We start from the raw sequence: 22,644 nt of genomic DNA, 5'->3' as shown, positions 1-22,644 counted from the left end.
CGGAATGTTTTCTCGCAATCGATCTTGGACATCGCTCGCAAATGTCAGCGAGATGGCAGCAATGCTTCTTATTTTTGGAGTCGCCGGACCTCCACCCGGCATGGGTCCCCACACCATCGGCTTCTTGACCCGGGACTTCGTCTCCTCTTGTGGTTAATGCACCCCCCTCCATGAAGTTTCCCTCGGGGACGCGACCGGTGGGGAGCTGATGCATTTAAGAAGTGCTCTCAGACCTACTCCTGAATGAGACTTCATTTTTGCATCCACATATCGTTAGTACTAACAAGAACATCAAAAGTGCGTGCTGATGCCAAGCTCAACCCTTCACAGATAGCCATGCTTCCAGGGACTTCAAAGCTGACAATTGATCTCATCTAGTGTCTGGAAATCTCGTCCCCCTCCACGTCGTCAAGGGCGCCGGCCACGAATTTATTCCCCTTCCCCAAGGCGAAAACGCAACCCTTGCCGACTTTCACACTACTCGCACCCAGACAGAGTCCCCTGCGCATTTCACCTCCGGTTTCTACAAGATCCAGGCTGGCCCTGCTCGTCCTGCCCATTACGCTTTTGAGGAGAGCAAGTATGTCCTCAGCGGTCAGATTGACATCCTGGTAAGTTCCGATGCTTCGTTTCGGCCTCTGTTCCAAGTCTCTGCCGCCGCGTCAATTCAGAACATTACTGACAACTATTCTTTAGGACGAGGCTACCGGCGTCACTCACCATCTAGTCCCCGGTGACTTTGCTTTCTTCTCTGTCGGAACCAAGGTTCAGGTATGTCACAATTCCCTGAACCGCCCGCCTATGCAATACTGGAAGCAAGAACCTAACACGAATATCTATTCAGTTCTCCACCAAGTCCCAGGGTCTCGCTTTCTACGCCGTCACCCGCCCGGTCCGCACTCCCCACCCCAACTTGCAAGGACGTGAGGAGAGCAAGTCTCGTCTGTGATGAGGCAGCCATGGAGTCTTGTTATGGTTATGTTGAATATGAAATAGACGATAATAGAATATCGCTACGTCAAAAGAATTGAATACTGCACAATTCCGAACAGAGGGATCTCCAAGCAGATGGCCATCTTGGCTTATCGTAGAGGTTCCGTGCTCTATCTGTTTTTCTCTATTTACCTACGAAAAGACCCGAGTCATTCAGTATATGAACCACAGCCAATCTGATCAACAATTGTGCAACGTGCAACTAAACATTCAAGCAGGATTTTGAACGATCAAGATGACTAGCACTGATAGGCGTCCATAGATATATTCTTCTCGCTATTCGACAATGCCTACGCTAGTCATTTAATGCCTAAATGACCGGCTAGCTCCATTCTGCTTTCAATCGGTATGCCAGGGGCTTGCACAGTTCGATGTGGGCGTTCAGATGAGGATGTGGGAAAGATGTTCTGGCTCTTATAACCTGTCAGTATAGACTCGGTTAAGCCCAACTTCATCATTCAAGGTATGTGCTTCGATACCTGCAACTCGCATGCTTCAACAAGGATTGGTGACCTCGCTAGACGCACGTCATTTCCTCACCGCAGTTGCCACCATTACTGACAGATTAACCATCTGGCTGTGCATAAACCCCGAATTGCGTGTTCGAATTCATGAAGTAAGGGCATCCCATGTGTTGATCCCCAATTTGTAGTGATGAATGGCACCAGCCACTCGATAGGTAAATTTGCACACCGAGTCTGCTCAACCCGTTATCCGTGCGATTTCGGAGCTTGGGAACCGTGTATTACTTTGCATCATCCGATGAGGTCTGGACTGGGGTTGAATCCTGCAGTATCTTGATTCGACGGGACATGCGTGAACAGAGAGGCGGAAGGCTGGGTCGACGAAACATAAAGAGAACGGCTGAGGTATTAGCCGTGACTTGTAGGATGTAGTTGCTCTTGAACCCCGATCGGATGTGTATTCCTGCCTACTGCTGTATGGCAGGGTCCCGTTAGATGGCCCAAGCTCTCAACACGGCCCCAAACTCGCTTCCCTTGTCAGGAATAAATTCCACATGATATTAACAGACGCCGTAGTCATATTTGCGCGTGTTTCACAGACTGGAGGGGTGTGGAACGCCCTCTGGGCTGTGGTCGCATCGAAGGATCTGCTCTAGACAACGAGGCAAGTTAGTAGTGATTCTGTCGGAGGGGTATAAAGTACTGGGAGATAGTCTGCTCAGCTGCAACAGAGACTAGTTAATAATTAGTATGTGTTGTTGCACGCTGTAAAAGAGTGGACGGGATCGTGTCTCATAGGCGATGATCGGATATGGTCGTTTCTCAGCGGACAGAAAGGGAGTGCTGTCGCCAGATGGACATAATTCATCACTGCCTTGAGGCTCTAGCAACTGGGCAATCTATAACTGTCCCTTTGTAGTGCCTCGCAGATGTACGCGTGAATACTACTTGATATCATCTATGAAAGGCTACCACAGGCGCAGGGCCAGTTGCACAAATATGCAGCAAAAGGGATGCAAAAAGAGGAACAGATGGAAGAGCGTTCATGAAAGGAGCCCACACACAAACAAAATATTAGGCATGAACAAGAGGTATTAAGTATAGACAGGATCTACAGATCTCTCTACAGATACACAAGTCTCTTCTCCACCCTCGAGTTCTTAACCCAAGGCATGATGAAAAGATCCCACAAAGGGCCCCACGAAGGGCGCGCCAAAGATTATGCCTGAAAGGCCCGTCAGGTGTGAGAGGACGGTCCCCACGCTTTGCAATGCGATAGACCATTCTGATGTATTATCGCTCGCCTTCATAACCGCATACACCCAAGCAACGCCCGACTGGGTGGATTCCATTCCCTTACTTCGTTATGGACCAGAGGGAGTGAAGGAAAGAAAGAGGAGAATATTTTCTGGGAGGGTGAAGGTATATATCACCCAGAATATTGGCACTAGTCCGTTCCGGAACAGACAGGTCTAGGCAGACGCGCGAAGATGAGGGGTAGGGTACGGACATGTTTAGCCCTTATTAGGATCGATTCACGAACTATACCTTGAAACAGGGCTGGATAATTTCGTATAGGCGATAATTTCAGGACTATTTGATTAGCCTTTGGCACGATTATTGTGATGTGATGTGCTCTGTCCGTTAATCTGTTCAACGTGAAGATATGCACGATGTAGGGACTATCATTATCTACTGTCCGAATGATAATGGATATTTACAAACATCTCCTTTGCAATTTCACAGTATGAGGCTGTGTCAACCATATTACTGAAACTTCTAGCCAGATACCAGCAACTATTCTGGGGGTGGAAACTGCCGCATCCTGCCTCGACTTACCGCTGGTGTAAATACCGCCCTCCTCAAATCTCGACTTCTTACTTCTTCTCCTTCTCTCCCCAACAAGCTTGGTATTGATTAATTCTGCTTCATTGTCCGAAAGTTTGAGTTAAGGATGAAGAAATTCATGATGTTCTGACGCCTAGTGATTGCTCTGTTTTCTGTGATTCAGTGAGCCTTGCTGCCCTGACCCTTCCAGTTGTTGTTCTTCCCTCTCCTGACTCACCATCCACCCACCCGCCTTGTCTTCCTCCCACATCCTGCTGCCTCCTCTCTGCCTCCATCCATCTTCCCACCTCAATCTTCTCATCCTCATGTTCCTCCTGACCATCTTTCTTCACCATCGTCTTGCCGAACCCACCCCCGCCCGGGGGTGTATTCAGGTGCTGGCTGCATTGTGGTTTCCTTTGACTAACACTACTTCCCATCAGGCTTCTCCTCTGCGTTCGTCCTGTCATCCAAGATAACCTCCATGTCTGACTGTTTGTCAGGGCAATGATGAGAACGATACAGCCTAGTCCAAGCCCCTAAGAGTCTCCCAGAGGACTTTGCTATCTTAATTTCTGGTTGTTTTACACTTGCTCGTTTCATTCTTGCCCACGGTCGCGTGATTTCAGAGCACATGGCTAATTGATTCTTGTTTCAGCCACACTAATAGCCATAGTGTTACCACCTCAACGATCTTTCGCGACCCCATAGCCAAAGGTCGAATCATCAGTCAGGCTGAGAGTATACTGGCTATGCATCGGTTTGATCAGGAGCCATCTTATCTTAGTTGGGCTCACCTGAATCCCTCCTGTGAAAGGGGCCATCCCTGTCAACTCATTGAAGACTAAAAGCCCCCATCCCCATCCCTCTACCGCTTTTCTGAGATGTCCGCAGACTGTCCCATCCCCGATTGTGACCACAACAACTTCATTCATCTTGCAATTGATGATTGGACACCTCATTCTTTAGAGGTAGGTACGACAGAATCTTCTATGATCCTTGTTGACAGGGTCACCAAGGTCACCCACATATGGCGGAAAATGAATTTTTGTAGTGGTTATTCATGTTTATAACCGATCCATCTCCCCGATTGTGATATGATCGCTTGTGATCCAGACATGAACCACCACCATGACTTCTGTTCCCTTGCATATGATGACTGGATACATCGTACTTTATGATCCTGTCCCAGAATTACTGCACCCTTGTTGTTGACAAGATCCACCTAGATTGATGCAAGATAAAGTTACTGTCTGGACGCCATGTTTGACCCCATGCCCCTCCCCAATTTTTAGGTGACGCTTGTGATTTGGTCACGAACGACGAACATGACCTCTATTATCTTGCAAAGATGTTTGGATATTCCACCGCATGGAATTTTTTCTTTGGTATTGTCTACATGTGTTCTCGAGTCTGGTGCAAGTGAAAGTTATGACTTGGACACCTGCTTCAGTATACTTGATATCCCTCCCCGATCTCGGATTCTTGGTTGGTGGTGGTTCATGTCCGAGTCAATACCGCCCATCCGTTTCTCTTGCAAGTGATGATTGAATATCTCACGGAAATTCTATGAATTGATGACTACGTGATCCTTCCGGTAATCTGATGCCAGATTCCCTTTTTGACCAGGAATTATTTCCCCCTTCATTACAATGACGATTATGTTGCTTTTCTGATGGCTACTACCAGGCCAAGCTCATTCCCAGTATACGATGATGTGACCCTCCATACGCCCACCACCGTTTATACCTTCGTCCGCATCAATATTACCTGTTGAATATGAGCAAAAAGCATTATACAGAAGACTCATGCCTCCGTATTGACCAGACTAACGATGTGACTTCTAGCTACGTTCCCTATTACCTGACACCCCATTTTCCTCGTATGAATTTAGCCAAGCTACTCATACAGTTGTTCCCTTCCAATTCTCTTCTCCTGGATGTGCATTTCAAATCCTCTTTTGGGCCCAGACCATCAGAGCATCTATGTTCCACGCAGCACCCGGAAGACACGCTCAACATCAATCGACTTAATTGACCAGACAACCAAACAAGCAGAAGAGGATCTCTGTTCATGGTGTTTGAAATCTGGTCGATCACTTGAATCGATTTGTCCTCCTTCTTTCAGCGCGACGCCCCTGGCGAACGACGATGGAGTCCCTGCGGTCCCGGCCTCAAAGTTCTGTGCTCAGGATAACCTTAAAATCCGGCGCCCCACATGCCGATAGACGCACTCGGCAAATATGAATGCGGTCGGGTTCTTTGGGGTTTGATTCCAGAGACAGGAAATTTACCCAGGGGAGGTACCCAGTGAGTATCTACCGATGCCGATTGTTTGGGCCCGAAAATGATGACTTGCGTGGTCGAATCACATCCAGGGAGTGTATACTAAACATAAATTCCCCGGACTCTCCGGGAATGAAAGCACAGCACGCAGTACCCAGTCTGGATCGACGATCTGAAGCCTGTTGGGCTCGATGTTTTGCTGATCTCCGTGCTTATCGCCGAGACATGAAGATTTAAGCTCAGTCATGGCCCTCGGCTTCGGCATGATCAAACTCTGGCTAAAGATAGGCTTTTCTAGCCCTGGAGCGATATCACGAGATCGCAGTTGAACAATCCTGAAACTGACAACCATTCTTGTGGTCAGTGCGATTAAACTATCGGGGCTTTTCTAGGAAATGGCCCTCGACCGCTAGTCTCCCAAGTCTGAGATGAGCGAATCACGGGGTACCACTTTACACATGGCTGCCATATCCTGTCGTGGTTTGTGACAAGTCCATTTTCTTCGTGTGTAGCGATGACTTTATCACCTCGAAGCTTTTACCCGGACATGATATAGTGGATATGCGAGAGTCAGGCTCTCTTTGCCGACGTCTCTCTTGTTCAAACAATCTGTGCAGGAATCCGCAAAAATTAATCATGACCATCTTGATAATTTTTACCTGTATTTTTTCAGTGCCTGGTGGTGTACGATGTAGCTCAGCAGTTGCTCTGTTAGACACTGTCGAGATGGTTGTGTTTAAGGTAATTCGAATTCAGCAAGAGACTAAAATGAAGGCTAGGTAGATAAATAGAGCCCTCACAAGGAAAAAGAGCCCGTTCAACCCCACGTCATCTAAACAGATCGCGCACGTGCAGTCGCGCACATGGGGTTGAGCTCATAGCTGGCTTTATGGCGTGCGACCGAAGTTTCAGCCGGCTCCACACATCAACCGGCCGACCTCGACCTCCGCCAGCGCGACTCTGTCTTCTTCCACAGTAGCATCGCCCCAAGATAGCGACCGGAGACCGGTTTGCCAATTAAAAAGGATTCGAAGAATGTTCGCCGGGTCCTATTTTGCGAGGGATTTCGCCGAATAATCGCCTGGGATCAGCCGCTGCAGGAATCAGAACGATCACCAGATTGTGCCGCGACCGGGGCACAGCACGACATCGCCAGCAAATGAACGCGGCCCACCATCGCTTCGCGGAGTGTGGGACACTCTGAGTCGTTTGCCCGCGTCAGAAAGTGTCGTACTGTCGCGCAGCTGTCAGTTCTTTCCCATTCTTGAATTCTTGATCGTTGGTGGTCCGATGGACGTGTTGAAATAGCCGGATTTGGATATGGCGGATCAAAAGGATACCAGCACGGTCGCATACCGCAGTCCCATTCAAGATGTCGATTCGAAGAGCTTGCATTCTGGCGATTGGGGCAAGCAGGTCGATGAGGAGGTCCCGAGAGATCCCTTCGAGGCGCCGTTGAAGCGGCAGCTAAAGTCGAGACATTTGCAGATGATTGCGGTCGGTGGTAAGTGTGACATCCCCAGCATACTGTACAATTAGGGTTTTGAGCTGATCGAGATAGGAATCATTGGTCCTGGCTTGCTGGTCAGCTCTGGCAATGCGCTGCACGAGGGTGGCCCCGCTGGCTCCCTGATTAGCTTCTCGCTCGTCGGCGCGATTGTGTTCTTCGTTATGTATGTGCGGTCTCAACAATTGCCGGGTCTGGGCTAATTGTGTGCGTTTAGGCAATCTCTAGGGGAAATGGCGACTGTCATTCCCGTGACGGGTTCCTTCATCGAATATGCGGAACGATTCATTGACGATTCTCTTGCATTTGCATTGGGCTGGGCATATTGGTGGTTGTGGGTCACGGTAAGCTGCTTTCGCTTCGCTACGAATCATGACAAGTGCTTAACGATATACTGCTAAAAGGTTCTCGCCAACGAATACAACTCCATCTCGCTTGTTATCGGATACTGGACCGAAGCCGTACCACAATGGGGCTGGATCCTCATTTTCTGGGCGCTCTTCCTTACTCTGTCGAATTTGGGAATTTTGGCATATGGCGAAATGGAATTTTGGCTTTCTTTGTGAGTATTTACCTCTCTATTGTTTGGGCCACGACTGACAACCACCAGGATCAAAGTTTTGGCGCTCATCGTCTTCTTCATACTGGCCATTATCATTAGTGCCGGTGGTATTGGCCCGGGACCAATTGGGTTCAAATATTACCACGACCCTGGGGCATTTAATGACGGCATTAATGGTGTTGCGAAGACCTTTGTTGTTGCTGGCACGCTATATGCTGGAACTGAGATGTAAGTCTATGGGCGATGCCCTTGGCCTCGTATGCAAAGCTGATCATCCGCAGGGTTGGAATCACAGCTGGAGAGTCGGCAAATCCTCGAAAGGCCGTACCTCGAGCCATTCAGCAGGTCTTTTGGCGAATCCTGATTTTCTACATCGGTGTGTGCTCTCGAAATCAAGTACTCCAAGCGTTCGGCTATTGACCAGCCAGGCACGATTTTCTTTATCGGCATTCTAATGCCCTACGACGACAAGCAATTGCTTGGTGATACTTCGAAGACAGCCAGCTCACCCTTAACCATCGCCCTGACTGACGCTGGCATTCTGCCTGCAGCACACCTGATCAACGCCCTCATCGTGATCAGTGTCATATCCGCAGGAAATAGCTCCCTTTACGTTGCCTCGCGAACGCTGCTCTATATGTCTCGCAACAGCAAAGCCCCGAAATTTCTCGGACGCGCCAACAAGGCGGGCGTACCCTGGGTCGGCCTGATCTTCACCAACATCTTCGCGTGCATCGTCTTCCTGGGACAATCATCCAGTGCAGGGAAGGTCTATTCCGCTCTAATTACCCTATCTGGAGGTCAGTAAACCAAAAACCTTGTGCCATGATCTATACTAACAGCCAGCAGTCGCAACCTTCCTCGTCTGGTCCATAATCGGCATCTCCCACATTCGTTTCCGCAAAGCCCTCGTAGCACAGGGACAAGACACTTCGCAACTGCCTTTCCGCTCCGCGCTCTATCCATGGGGTACCTACTTCTCGCTCGCCTTGAACATCTTCCTCGTGTTTTTCCAGGGGTATACTTGCTTCTTGAACCCGTTCAGTCCCGATGACTTTGTCATCAACTACATCCTCCTTCCCGTCTTCGCGCTCTTCGTTATTGCGTATAAATTCTGGAACAAGACCAAGTGGGTGTCGCTGGAGGATATGGATATTTGGACTGGGAGGCGGGATTTTGTTGATGAGGAAGAGCCGGTTAAGAAATCTGGTCGGTGGTGGGCGAAGATTCACGATATAGTTGTCGGATAGATACCCTGCTGGTATATACCACATTGAAGCATATACGCTCTAACATTATGCAGCGCAATTCATTATCTTGCAGCTGCTGAAAAAATAAAATTGGCATTCTTTTTGGTGAAGATCGACCGGATTCCGTCGGAGCGCCGGTCTCAAACGGCGACCTCCGCTGGGTGATGAATAGTCACGTAGACTCTGTATTGTCGTAGCTTCGGTGCTTGTGTCGAATCTGCTTCGAGGTGAGCGTCAGATACGCGGAAACTTTCGTTGTTGTTTCTTGTCTAGGAAGTAACTAATTGATATTAGCCAATACTGATGTCGTACTTAGGAAACTCATTGCCCGTCAATATATATATTCATGAGAGCAGCTCGTATTCTGCGTGGAAATGAAACAGGGGATTGTTTATCACGGGAAAACGGAAACAGGAGCAAGATAGACTGATTCAGACAGAATCGAGAAAATAATCGTAAAAAATAAATTGTGGATGGCCGTGAAAGCTCCCGAATTGCAGCTGTACGACGATGTGGTGGCCTGCAGGATCAAGCACTCAGAATGGCACGTGACAACAACAATTGTATGCATTTGGGTTCAGATTTTTGAACAGCAACCCGCAGTGATTTCGCACTCGTCTCGCGGTTTCAACGAGATGCAACTGTTCCAGTCATTTGATCTTCACTATTCGCAATGGGTAACATCCAGCTCACAGTGTTCATCGCCAAGAAAGGGCATCGGCTGGCTTTAGCCTAAGACGATGATCAGCGCAGCAACAGACAGTGCCAGCTTGAAGGAATTCGCCAAATGGACCCCGAGATTTTGGCTACAGAGGTTTTCCAGTCTAATGAAGCTAGACCAGGGACCATTCTGCCTCCAGCTTCTTCTGCGCGTTCCCGACCCTGTTCATTCCCCTGAACAACCCGATCCCTGTCGATCTTTCCCAGGCACAACACTCTGATCCTATCACAGTGTCCTCGAATGGAGACTTTTTTGAGCCTGTCCGTCGATTCGCGAACTCGACAAGCAGTGCAGACATACTGTACAATCTACACTCCTGCATACTTGACCCCACCCCGAACCAGCAACCCCACAACGGCTCAGGCAAGCCGTTAGAACGGCATCGTGCCCGTCAGCACGACCACCGATTGGCCCGATAGCATCCTGCATAAATCCCCCACTTGCACTCCGACGGGGACACCGCCAGGTCGTCGTTTCGGATACGGCGCATTGACTGAATTCGAGCACCAGTCGATTCCTCACGCTGGCGCCCCGCCCAATCGCTTTCCCTTCGTATCATGCCTACAGATCGGCCAACATACCCGAACGGGCATGGTTGGTTTGTGAAGGATGTGCCCTACGGTAGCTTCTGTTCTTGCGGTTGGCTATGGTCAATTGGGGGTTTTGCGATGGCTTTAGATGTAACATCGTCTGGGTTCGGCTGGGGATGAGGGGTGAAGACGGAGGAAAGGAGACAAGGGATGGTGTTGGTGCTCAAGTTAGGCTATTTAAGGACCTGAATAACCTGCGATTTTGGAATTGATCATCAAGTCTTCTCGATCTATTCTCCATTGATCTCCTGTTGATCCGACCGGATCGAGCGACAAGATGCAGTTCACCGAGGTATACAGTCTTCAGCACACCTTCCCGACAATCCATGCTAACCCCAGCCAGCTCCTCACCCTGGCCACTCTCCTCTTCACCGGCGCTGTCGCCGTCGCTATCCCGGCCGACCTCGAGACCCGCGCCTGCGCCTACAGCTGTGGCACCCACTGTTACACCAACAGCGCCGTGAGCTCCGCCATGGCAGCTGGCTACGACCTGTACTCGTCCGGCGACACGGACGACAGCTACCCGCATGTCTACCACAACTACGAAGGCTTCGACTTCTCGGTCAGCGGTACATACTACGAGTTCCCGATCCTAAGCTCGGGCGAGGTGTATGATGGTGGATCCCCCGGCGCGGACCGAGTGATCTTCAACACTGGAGATCAGCTCGCGGGTGTCATTACCCACACTGGTGCTAGCGGTGACAACTTTGTCGCGTGTACCTAGTTGTTGCTTTGAATATAGCAAATACAATAAATGTGAGAATGATATTCTGAAAAGGACGTCTGACTTACCACAAGGACGACTAGAAGTGAATATCAATGTCGCAGATGGACTCTAGTGTTTACTCATGGGAGAGTGTAAACATCATCTCACCTGCCGGATTTTAAGCCTTCTTTGATCTTGGTACTCTGCTAGAAGCAAACGGCAATTAAACTCGACCGAACTGGGCTGTGAGGGCCAGATTTGTGAGTCTGCCGCCGCTTGACAAGAGTACCGTCCATCAAAACATACCCTGACATCACTCCAAATGCCAGTAAGACAGATGTTGTATGTTTCGGGATGATGGGTTGTACGTACAGAGGATGTCGGAGGCTGTTCTTCGTGTTTACGCGCAGGGATTGTGTAGGCACGCAGTAACTGTTCTCCTTTTGACTTTAGGTACCGCTCTTCAGCGGTCGCCAATCGCTCATACAGCCAGGAAGTTTCTTGAGACTGCCGTCGCCGATTGAAGTTCCCTCCGTCAAGACGTCAATCCATTCACACTGGCAGCATCGTTTGCCCGTGTTGGTGATCCGGTGTCCGCGTGTCGCAACCTGTTAAACAGTGTAAACCAAGGGATCTCTGAATAAACACCTCAAATCAAGTGCTTTGCTCTGGATAGAGTGCTGACAAGAACGCCCACAACAATATAGACACCTCAGATAATGCGTTTCCCACAGCAATGATCAAGTTTTGCAAGAGAGAAGGAAAATGAAGAAAAGTTTCTGTACGGACAATTCTTTTTGAGTTGCTTGCATGATGGTCGCTCCTTTTCAGTCCCTCTGGGAGGCAGACGCGTTCCTTCCCTTTCTACAAGAGGGGTGCCCTCGATGACATAATCTCGAGTATACACAATGCACCACGAAATATCGCTGAAGGAAGAATAGCAAAGATAACGTTTCCTTTAGTTGTGGAATATAACTATCTGTCAGATAATTTTGAACGGTAGATAGATGTAGCCGACAATTTTTCATGTAAACACATCGAGATCGTGTCAACATGCTGTGATGTCTGCGTTCATTTTGGTATCTAGAGGCAAACAGCAATCGACACCCGCACAAAAGCGAATTGTGGGAGCTTGTCGTCGCCGGGGTTTGGTACCATTTGGAAGTTCTGCAGAGTATCTTATTTCGAGTCATCATAGTCTTGCTTGAGGTCCATTTCGACGCGCAAGAACACCACATTCCTTCTATCTTCTCTGCCGACTGAAGCCCCCCAGATCGACATTGGCCATCTCCTCAAGATCTTCTGCCTGTTTGTATCAGAGTCGCTGTGGCCAATTGAACTGGTGCCATCCTGTAAGGCTGTGAGATCCACAGCTTCCTTGTGGACATTGCTGGAATGACGACCGTTGGATTGATCGGGTGTCTCTGATAGAAGCAGATAGACGATCCGCAGGACTGCTTAATAGGTAGGGTCTTCACATGTCCAGTATGATGGGCTATTTCCGACAGGGTATCAGCCCATCGCTGTGGAGTCGGGGTGAGGAGGTAATCGAGGTTGACAGGATATGTCGGATACCTAAATCACAGCGATAGCGGTCAATAGGACAACTTTACCCTCAGACTGTCGGGAAGGGAAGATGGAAAAGAGGAAAAGGGGGGACACGAGCGTTTTTAAATTGGCCAAGTGCGAATCTGGGGTCATGCGGGGAAGGCCTGTGCGACGCCAAGGCCGTGCTCATGCAGGCGAATCACACGATGGCCAGAGTGGAAATCCGTCGATTCGAGATTTCTACACTGACTGGCTTCGAACTGCAGCTGGGAGAGACATCAATCTGTCTAGAGGGCTGTCAGTTTGGTTGTGGGCCAACTGCAAATGGAATCATCACAGTGACGGAGAGTAACCACAGTATCGGTCGCACACCTCCAGGAGAAACACCTTTCAAGAGGAACAGAGGCCATTTTGCGCAATTGCGTCTAGACCTCTGGAATTCTTGGGAACATTCGACACCAACAACGAGGCTTTCGTAAATGAATCGAGAATATTCTTGGTAAAAATTGGGAAACTCTGATGGTTACGGGAAGGCCGACGGAACAGACCACAACAGATGGGTGGCTTGGCAAATAATGGAAATGGCTATTCTGATTACGAGGGAGCGACTCAAATTCCTGGTTACCCAATTTTAAAATCCATCTGTCTTTAAACTACGGAAGGCCATACTGGGACACAGTGGATCACATTTTGATCGAATGCACGCCCGTCAACGTAGCCAAATCTGCCGCGGAACGACCTGTGGATATGCTGTTTAAGGCACCACTAGTTAGTTGTCATGAGGCTCGAATTAACTTGAACCGATTCGACCGCAGTCGCTGCTCGGCAAATAAGGCGACACTGTTTTCATCCGTCAAGGAATTTCCTTGTAGACTCTATAGACCGGGAGGTTCGACGTGAACCAGTTTGGTGGAGAAACTTCGAGGCCTGGGCTCAGAACGAGTGGAGGTTGATGATTGTTGGTATCACCAGCTAGGTACTGTGTACACAGTTAAGTGGACAGTGTGTATGCTCCAAAGCAAAAGTCAATTGATTCTTGTTGATAGATGTAGATAGATGTTCAGTCTAGTTGAAAAACACCCCTAGATCCCACACGCCGGCCTTCGGCGGTCACAACACCGAGGCCACAGCCCAGCGCAAGAATGCGTACACCAAGCAAGGGATGTTATCCATCGGTCGCTAGCAGTGGGTCACAGCCAGTTTGTTCTGACAGGAGAATATATCCCGACAATGATGAAACCTCCTGGAGCAGATCCATCAAAGACACTACAGTAACTGTCGGCTACATGTATATTTCCAGGTCCAGCTTTATCTACCAGGTCTGAAACGCGATGTCTCGCGGCCAAACCATGATGTGGTCCTCTCCTGCCGGATATTCATATTGCCTCGCTCGGCCGACTAACTCGGATTCTCCAACTCGCATCCGACATCGAATACCGTGCTTGACTAAGTCGCTTCACTCCGACGTGGCGTTGAATTGCCATCGTTAATCGTCCGCAGTTCTCCCGATGCCGCGCCAAAGCAGTCTCACCACTGGAAAAGCATCGGAAGTATCGTCTGATCCGGTCGGACTTAATCGCCATTCCGACATGGCAACGACGCGAATTGACTAAGCATTTCACAAGCGCTGCATAATACAGTCATTCTCAACGGCCAATGGTGCAGAATATATTTAATTATGTGGGAATATTTGCACTCGTACGTGCGAGCAGAGAACGATGGCAATTGTTGTCAATCGGAAACTGACGTCAGTGCCATCGGTTTACTTGCTAGTGGAGACAACCAAGCATCGGGTGGGTCTGAAGGCCTGGATCGAAAATCGGTATGATGTAACAAACCTCAAAATCTGACTGCCAACATAAATTTTTAATTTTTTTTTTTTAAAAAAAGCACGTACCTGTAGTTTGTTGCCTCGTTTGAGTTTCCATCGGGCCGAGTGCCATTCCCGTACGTCTCTTCCCTTGGCGCTATTCAGCAATATGCACTGGATGGCTGCATTATCAGTGCCGTCGTTCACCCATGTCATCATTGGTCTCGGTGCATCCCTTCACGGTCGAACGCCTTCCGAGGAATTCCCGGCAAGCCCATTGGTTCTGTTCTTGATCTCGCGACTAGAGTCACGCCCGAAATTTCTGGCCCACCCTTTCGGGCGCGTTTTTCCGCCGCCCGCGAGTCCGAATGTTCGCCGAATGGTAGCGATGCGTTCGAGTGTCGAGAAGCAATCAATTGGACCGAGAATTGCTGTTCGGCTTTAACTACTAGACAGTGCTGGACAGTGCGACTGTGACTCGGCCAGGCACTATCTGATGGACGCACAAGGTTAGCACAAGATGCACCCACTTGAGGGTCCACACACCCACTCCTTCCGCACATCAAATGGATCCTCTATAAATCCGGTTTGGAGACTATGACGATGGTCCTCGCACTCGGAGCCTCCTCAGTTCACCGATTAGACCTATCGTACATATAGGAAAGGGGTGCCCGAGGAAAAAAAATCTGGAGTTGACACCAACTATCTCCATCTTCAGACTTCCCCGGATGGCCGACTCAACTTCCTCCGCTGAAAAGCGCGAGGACATCATTCCCTCGAATGAGAAGCGCGAACTCAAGGAAGAGGACTGCTACGAGAAGCTGGGCTACTGCTGGCCCCGTTGGAAAAAATGGTCCTACCTCGCTGCTGTCGCTTTCGTGCAGGTGTCCATGAACTTCAACACCTCGGTCTTTCCCAATGCTATAAAGCCCCTTGCTGCTGCCTTCGACATTAGTGAGCAGCATGCGCGCACAGGTCAGATGGCCTATCTGGTCACCTACTCTATTGGTTGCGAGCTGTGGGCGCCCTGGTCTGAGGAGTTCGGTCGCTGGCCTATCCTCCAGCTCTCCATGTTCCTGATCAACATCTGGCAAATCCCTGCTGCCCTGGCGCCTAATTGGGGAACCATTGTTGTTGCCCGTGCTTTGGTGCGCTTCCTTGCGATCGCAAACTTCTTTTCCAATTTACTGACGTGTCTTAGGGTGGTATCTCTACCGCTGGCGGTAGTGTGACCCTGGGTCTGATTGCCGATATCTACGAGCAGGAGACGCAGCAGTTCCCGCTCGCGTTCATTGTCTTGTCCTCATGTATCGGTACCAGTATCGGTGGTGTCATCGGTGGTCCCATCCAGCGCTGTAAGTGTCTGGTCCTTCATAGCTTCAACGACGCGTGCTAACATCTCTTGTCTCTAGTCCTTGACTGGCAATGGTTCTTTTGGATCCAACTGATCTTCGGCGCCGTCACTCAGGCCATCATTTTCTTCATGCCCGAATCGCGTTCCACCATCCTCCTCGATAGGGAGGCCAAGCGCCGCCGCAAGTCCGGTGAAGACCCCAACATCTACGGTCCGAACGAGCTGAAGAAGCCCCGTGTGTCGCTGAAGGAGGCCGGCAAGATCTGGATGCGTCCATTCCACATGCTGCTCACCGAGCCCATCGTCTTCTGTCTGTCGCTGCTCTCCGGATTTTCCGATGCGCTCATCTTCACCTTCCTGGAGAGTTTCGCCGTTGTGTACGAGCAGGGCTGGGGCTTCGGTATTCTTGCTCAGGCTTGGGCTGTCATCCCTATCAACCTTGCCTACTTCATAACGTACTTCACGTACTTCCCCTGGTTCTGGCGCGATGAACATATCCGCAAGGCTAAGGGCGACGACGCGATGGTACCTGAGCGTCGAATGAAATGGCTTTTGTGGCTTGCGCCGTTCGAACCTATCGGTCTGTTCGGTTTCGCGTGGACTTCCTTCGGTAAGGAGCGCGGTATCCCCTGGATCGCATCCATGATTTTCTCCACCATGGTCGGTATCGCCAACTACGCGATTTATCTGTCCTCAGTTGATTACATGATTGCTTCGTATGGTGTTTACTCTGCTTCTGCTTGTGGTGGTAACGCCTTCGCTCGTGATCTGCTTGCTGGTATCTCCGCTATGTACGCGACCCCCATGTACAGCAACATCGGAGACAAGTGGCAGGTTGAGTACGCTTCCACTGTTCTTGCTTGTCTGTCTTGCGTTGTCGTTGCTCCTATCTACGTCTTCTACTGGAAGGGCCCACAAATTCGTGCCAAGAGCAAGTTCGCTGCCTCGCTGGCTGCGGAGCGCAAGGAGAACCATGGTCGGAGAGTTAGCAAAGCTGCCCCTGAGCATGAGCAGTTGGTTGAGCCTTGATCTCGCCTGAAACACGGCGTGAGATATTGCATTTGGGGTGCTTTCTCATACAATTATTGATTTGCATTTTGGAATGCTGGTTTGGAGTTGGTGACGACAACCACGTCTAAATTGTGGATGTATATATTAGCTGTCACGCATTACACATAACGAAGAGTGTTATGATATACCAATTGATGTTCACGTTTATGTTTACTCGAAGAGATGCTCATTGCCAGTCTATTGTACACGGACCCGGTACTGCCTCTGGACTAGCTGCTCCCACCACTATTAAACTGCAATCTGATGCGACGCGTTCAGTGGATCTGGATTGACGAATGAGGAATAGTCTAGTTCTCAGATTAATGCAAGTGAATAGTGAATGCTATGATAAATGGCAGGTACCCAGTGTTGTAGGTGATGTAGGCAGGAACTGGCGCAAGCAGACCATGGCGGCCATTGACGCGCTGACAATAACAAATCCTCGCTGCCGCTTATCCCGCCTCTTTCGACACTGACCCTCTCCAAGTTCACATGTCAACCCAACACCAAAACAATGAAGCGCCAAGTCTCGAAGTTGGCAGCTGCACACGCAGCAGCGGCCCTATGACATGCACGCATTCGAGCGCCCAGGGCCAGGCTGGTCGTCGTGCCGCAGTATAAATGCCCCAGCACAGCCCATGCCACACTTCATTGGTCATCGTGGCCGGGGCCGCCTACACATCAACTTCTCTACACCGGGATGTTCTTTATTTATTTTGAGGGACTGACATACTTTCAATGGGACGATATTGAGCCGACGGATGCCAGTCTCATGCCCAAATGAGCCAATAGTGTACACACTTGAATCTCATTGTTATTGGCGAATACTAACGAGTACAGGATGCCAGGGAATCCGAAGATATCCTCGACGACGATACCCTCGCCATGGATACCGATTATCTCCATGTCCATACCACTTACGAGAATTTCCAGATTGTTCGCCGGTGGATTTGGCTGGCGATGTATAACTACGTTCTACCACGCCCACGAGTGTAAGACAATATTTGGTGAATTAGAAGCTGTTTGTGAAGCATGGCAACCCCCGTTTGTTGTTAGATGATGATTATGTTTATTCACAGTGTCCCTACACCTTTCCGTGACATTATTATCCCTTCGCCATCCCTACGCCTCGAGTCCAGAATATCAACGGAGTTGCTGCGAGCTGCTAAGCTCCATCGTTCGATCGAGTCTTGCTCATAAAACAGGCTACCTTGTAACGGCTTTGCGAGCAGATACCAGTTTGCTCACATTCATACGATTATCTATAACACCCCGTTCTGTTCCAATCTCCATTCAACAGTTCAATTCCTCCTTGTACGAACTCGGAACTTTGGCAACATCTGACTGATCTGAATGAAGCTCTGTCTCGTGGTGGGGTTATTCAGAACAGAGCTCCCCGAGTGCATAATGAGGCGACGCAGACTATGGTATACGATCTCTTGTTGGTCGTTGAAGAGTAACCTTTGGCATATGTAGAAGCAATCTATCAGTTCAGCAAAGCAGCAGTGGCGTACGACTTGATATCCTTCCCCAGGAAGCACGCATATACTGCTGTCTTTTCGCAGAAAGCCAGGATGCCTCATGTTTGCGTGAGAGAGCGTGCCTTCCCGTTTCAGCAGGCTCACCTCTACATCATTTACCCGCTGCTTCCGTGTCAGCTGATCAGGCAACATAAATGAAGGCCGACTTCTCCTCCAGAACTTCCCTATACTCCTTTCCCTCTAAGTTCCCCCGCCCCTGTTGCATCGTCTGGCAATTTTTGGTACCAACCTGTCACAGTGACACGGCTTCCTTTTCATCAACACTTGAGCCGGTGGCTCGAGGATGGAGAAGGGGACTGTACGCGGGGTCGTTGATGGACCGTTGGCCGATTCACAGGACGGAGGTGCGTAATTGTGAAGATATTCTTGCGCGACGCAGCTGTAGGTGCGTGAATCTGTTACTTATTTACCTACTCGTACGCATGAAGACTCATTGACATTGAATAATTAACAGGCGGTGTGTTTCTTTCATTGCTTGAATAGGCAGTCCGTGATCCTTGCGGATGAGCATCCAAGCCCACCACCAACCGAGCTCTTCGCAAAGTCACTACTTGGGATGTCGCAGAGCGTGTTCGGGCTTACACACTGGCAGTGTAATCTCAAAAAGTTAACTGCTTCTACTTTTGGTACGATTCAGACACATCAGGCATTGAATTCCCCCGATCCTTGCGGATGTGGGCGTGCCGTAGCGTTGTCTACATACCGTGATTCGTGATCTCCTGGTGTCGCATTTCATACCAGTTTCAGTAATATGGTGTTCTTTGAAGAAAAATTTTCCTGTAAATTATGCCTCTCTTACTGGCACAGTTTAAACAACATGAGAAGATCGAGAATCTCTCACTGTGCAGGGTGCTGTCAGGTAGAGAGAGACGAGAAGGGGTACCGCAGACACTGAGTAAGATCAGGTGTGGAGATGAGGGAATGAAAAATTAGTGGAGAGGTTGGAGACCCTCATTTATACCCTGGTGTGACGCGTTTGCCTGGCTACCACTGAACTGCTCTCAGGCCACCCGGCAGCTCACAACGACAATGACCTTCGCGGGTACTGAATGATCCGTTTCCTGGGGTATTTTCATGCTTTGCAAAGAGCTGAAGAGACCGTTGTTAGTTCTGTCGACATTCCCAAGAATTACTCTATTCCAGTGCCCCTCACGGCTTCTCTTCGCACAGCTGACAACTTTTTGCACCCACTAGGCCTTCTATTCCACTACACCAGGATCCACAGAGAACTTGTCGATGACCCTCTTCCTCAAAACTTAATTACCAAGCAAGTCCACCCCGAAGAACCCAGCTCGGCCAACTTGACAGCTCACTGTAAGAAACGCGCATACATGTTAGAAGAGCTGGGACTTTGAAGGGACACGTCAACTATAAACACAATGTGAGTACACTTCGAGTCTTGTCGATGTCGGCTTACCTGCCTACCCGATCTGCTGTTCCCGATGTGATAGTGTGCTCAGCACTCAATCAATTTGCCAAATGCTCCCTGGGGCCTACAAAATCTAGACTGAGAGACGTGATATACATCCCGGCATCGGGGTCAGTGGAGAGAGCCATGTTTGAGCACTGTACGCCGGGTTAGCTTGATGCTGGCTTGTTCGGGCCCGACTACCTCCACGACTAGCTAAAACAAGATGTGAAACAGCCTACCAAAGGAGCAAGCGAGGATATATCATGACCTTATGATAAAATGATCTTTCTCCTTCATGAGCAGCTGAGTTTCAGTGAACAAAGAGCTTGAACCTGATACGTTGAATACTGGCCTAGCCTATCCTACAGGGTTTATCGTCCTCCAATTGGCACTATAGAGATGCCGAAGGCTTATAGGGAGGGCAGTATTCAGCTCCAGGGACTCAATATCTGTGAACAGTATCAACATGACTGCTTCCAGCAAATTTTCCGTCAGTAAATACCCTTTGGAAGCATATGCTCTGTCTGCTGAGAGTTTGTATTGATTGTATCGGAAGACAGAAACCGTCACAGAAACCGTCTTTCTAGGCTTCACCATTGGCTTCATTGCTCATAGATGGCAAAACGTCAGCAAATACAAAGGTACAAACGGTTCAATCCGTCAAGCTGCGTTGGAGAGTTCTAGGTCTACTTCAAAGCTACAATAGAGAATTTTTTTTTTTTTTTTTTTTTTTTTTTACAATTACATCTGCCATCTGTCTCTGTATCCATATAAAGAGTTACGAAGCCGTTTGTCCCATGAATGGTCAAGCTAGAAGGCCTTCAAAGTTCAAAGAAAGAGTAAAAGGAAGTGTAACTCACCATCCAGCCTGATGAAAGATGAGCCTTCCCCCTTGAAAGTCAATACATGCCAAAATAAATGAGCAGAGTCGCAGTGATTGTTACTCAGACGACATAATCCACCTACATATCTTGTAAGGAACCCTCAACTGGCCTTTTTTGGCTGCTATGTCGCAGCCCCATAGCCACTTCCGCCTTTTGCATCTCGGTTTTCAGCTACTTCTCCAATGTCCTTCTTCACGGATCGCCTCACAGCCGCTCATCCTCCTTTTTGCTGTTCAATGAGGCACTGTCTTTCTCCTGTGACCCAGCCACTGCCATTTTCTGTTTCTCATCTCGCAGCAGTTCATTCACTTTCTCAAAGTTCAAAGAGGCGTTGTGATTCTCCTGCGACCCAGTTGAACGGCCAGGGGCTTAGGCCCTGGGTCTCCTGTCTGTTCGGGTGTTTTCTCGGTGCTGGGGCTTTGTTTGGTGAGAAAGGCAGCGGGACCGGCAGCGTCGTTCGTACGAAGGTCGTAGAGTCCAGTTCTCGGGGTCCACTCAGCATAAATTTCTTTATTCCGGATTGGCGCTGGTTCTTCGCTGAGTTCGCTCACTTCACTGGGATTATTGGAGTCCGAGTCGCTCATCTCGAGCTCCATGCCCGTCTCCAGCTTGATTTTGTGAAGCTCGTCCCTGATCTCGGCCTCAGGAATTGGAATGAAGGTAGGAGTGCGTCTGATCATCTTAAGTCCATTCGTTTCTGGGTTGTTGTTAGTCTAACCCTTCGTTGAATTGTTTGAATGGGAACATGCGTTGTTCGGTTCTTGAGTTGGTGTTTTGGGTTTGTTTAGAAGCGCACGTTCTGCGAGGTACTGCCCAAGGGAAAGGATGGATTTAAAGAGATAGAGTACAGACACGACAGCTGGATGAGTCAGGAGGGTGTTCAGCGAGGCATGCCTGCCTGTTCTGCCAGTGATTATGAGAACGGCACTCGCTTAAGACCGCCGTAGGCAGCGAGGCAGGCACGCGCCGCTCACGTATTAACTACCTCCCGTCTGCTTCTGTTTTCCCCCTCCACAACTTCTTTCACAGAAACTCCATACCACCTTTTCCATACCAACACGTCCGCTTCGAACAAGATGTCGCTCACTAAGAAAACCTTCACCCTCGACGACTACTATACCCACGAGAAGCGTGCCCATGTGCCCCTCCTGGCGTATCTGAAGCGTGTTTCCCTCATCCTCGCGGTTTACTACGCGTTCATGGTCGGAGTCTACGGCTGGAAAGCTACCACTAACCTCTCCCCCCATACCGGCTGGGGTCACCCGATTCTGTTCTTTGCCTCCGTGGGTGTCGTTGCCCTCGTCCAATGCACCTTCTACTGGACCGTCGACACCTACCTGGGCAAGTGGATGCATGGTTGTACCGCACGTCATTGCTTCATGGGATCTATCGCAATCCTCGGTTTTGACCTGGCTACGATCTTCATCTTCGGCCGTAAGGCTATTGGGGACATGATCACCTTCATTATCGAGTTGCCTTACTGGAAAGACCCCAAGTTCTGCCTCATGTTCATTTTAGCTATCCATGCGCTGGATTTGGTCTTCTGGGCTTGCGTGACCCTCGTGGAGGGACGGCTTCCTCGCTATCGCAGTCGCCTTCGTGCCCGCCTATGATCCTCCCTGAGGATCACCTGCACCGTCACGGTGTTTCTGACCTTGGGCTCGTCCCGCCTATCTTTCTTTGCCTGCCTTTGCGCGGTGAAATTTAGGTAAGTCATCTTCTGGTCAATCTTTTCGTTTTTGTTTCGGTTCCTCGACCCTCGTTCGGAGGATTTTCTGAACTGATGCTGTTCATTTGACTACCTACTAGCCATACTCACTCTATTCTTATCCATCTATCATTATCACAGGCCTAGGTAAGTCATCTATGATTCTTTTTACCCCCATCTCCCTATTGCGTTCTCACTTGTAGAAGCAGTACTGTATGAGATGCAGATTTGACATTCTGAAATTTTCCATAATCATCCAGCTATGACATTATTTCTTACGGCTTGATGGTCAATGAATCTAGATAATTTACACAGGATACAGCAGCTCAGTCGCTGGAGGGGAATAAGTGCATTGCAACCTAAGAACATCCCACAGGAGCCAACAAGCATCCCAGTCCAAAATCCCTGTTAAAATCCGTAAAATGAAAGCAAA

At 49.4% G+C, this 22,644-nt stretch overlaps 6 protein-coding genes across 6 annotated transcripts; 5 read left to right on the top strand and 1 right to left on the bottom strand.

Moving 5' to 3' along the window:
- Positions 1-100: 100 nt before the first annotated feature.
- N7532_001001 (ethanolamine utilization protein) lies at positions 101-949 on the top strand (the record flags this gene model as incomplete). Its single annotated transcript, XM_056613495.1, has 4 exons — positions 101-152; positions 379-611; positions 697-771; positions 845-949. 4 exons carry the CDS (start codon positions 101-103, stop codon positions 947-949), a joined length of 465 nt encoding a protein of 154 aa, XP_056478536.1.
- Positions 950-6,889: 5,940 nt separating this feature from the next.
- On the top strand, positions 6,890-8,888 carry N7532_001000 (amino acid permease; the record flags this gene model as incomplete). The annotated part of the gene is made up of 8 exons (XM_056613494.1): positions 6,890-7,073; positions 7,131-7,242; positions 7,294-7,420; positions 7,481-7,638; positions 7,687-7,866; positions 7,920-8,014; positions 8,067-8,438; positions 8,488-8,888. The coding sequence occupies 8 exons, from the start codon at positions 6,890-6,892 to the stop codon at positions 8,886-8,888; spliced, it is 1,629 nt and encodes a 542-aa protein (XP_056478535.1).
- A 1,588-nt stretch (positions 8,889-10,476) lies between these two features.
- N7532_000999 (extracellular guanyl-specific ribonuclease RntA) lies at positions 10,477-10,923 on the top strand (the record flags this gene model as incomplete). Its single annotated transcript, XM_056613493.1, has 1 exon — positions 10,477-10,923. One exon carries the CDS (start codon positions 10,477-10,479, stop codon positions 10,921-10,923), a length of 447 nt encoding a protein of 148 aa, XP_056478534.1.
- Positions 10,924-14,991: 4,068 nt separating this feature from the next.
- Positions 14,992-16,646, top strand: N7532_000998 (uncharacterized protein; the record flags this gene model as incomplete). Its single annotated transcript, XM_056613492.1, has 3 exons — positions 14,992-15,411; positions 15,465-15,618; positions 15,676-16,646. The coding sequence occupies 3 exons, from the start codon at positions 14,992-14,994 to the stop codon at positions 16,644-16,646; spliced, it is 1,545 nt and encodes a 514-aa protein (XP_056478533.1).
- Positions 16,647-20,823: 4,177 nt separating this feature from the next.
- N7532_000997 (uncharacterized protein) lies at positions 20,824-21,183 on the bottom strand (the record flags this gene model as incomplete). The annotated part of the gene is made up of 1 exon (XM_056613491.1): positions 20,824-21,183. The coding sequence occupies one exon, from the start codon at positions 21,181-21,183 to the stop codon at positions 20,824-20,826; it is 360 nt and encodes a 119-aa protein (XP_056478532.1).
- A 396-nt stretch (positions 21,184-21,579) lies between these two features.
- N7532_000996 (uncharacterized protein) lies at positions 21,580-22,116 on the top strand (the record flags this gene model as incomplete). The annotated part of the gene is made up of 1 exon (XM_056613490.1): positions 21,580-22,116. The coding sequence occupies one exon, from the start codon at positions 21,580-21,582 to the stop codon at positions 22,114-22,116; it is 537 nt and encodes a 178-aa protein (XP_056478531.1).
- Positions 22,117-22,644: the final 528 nt, after the last annotated feature.

The sequence above is a fragment of the Penicillium argentinense genome (assembly GCF_028826775.1).
Source record: "Penicillium argentinense strain IBT 30761 chromosome Unknown utg000002l_segment0_segment0, whole genome shotgun sequence".
Classification (NCBI taxonomy): Eukaryota; Fungi; Ascomycota; class Eurotiomycetes; order Eurotiales; family Aspergillaceae; genus Penicillium; species Penicillium argentinense.
Note: the sequence above shows the minus strand (reverse complement) of the source record. Positions and strands in the feature narration are given on the sequence as shown.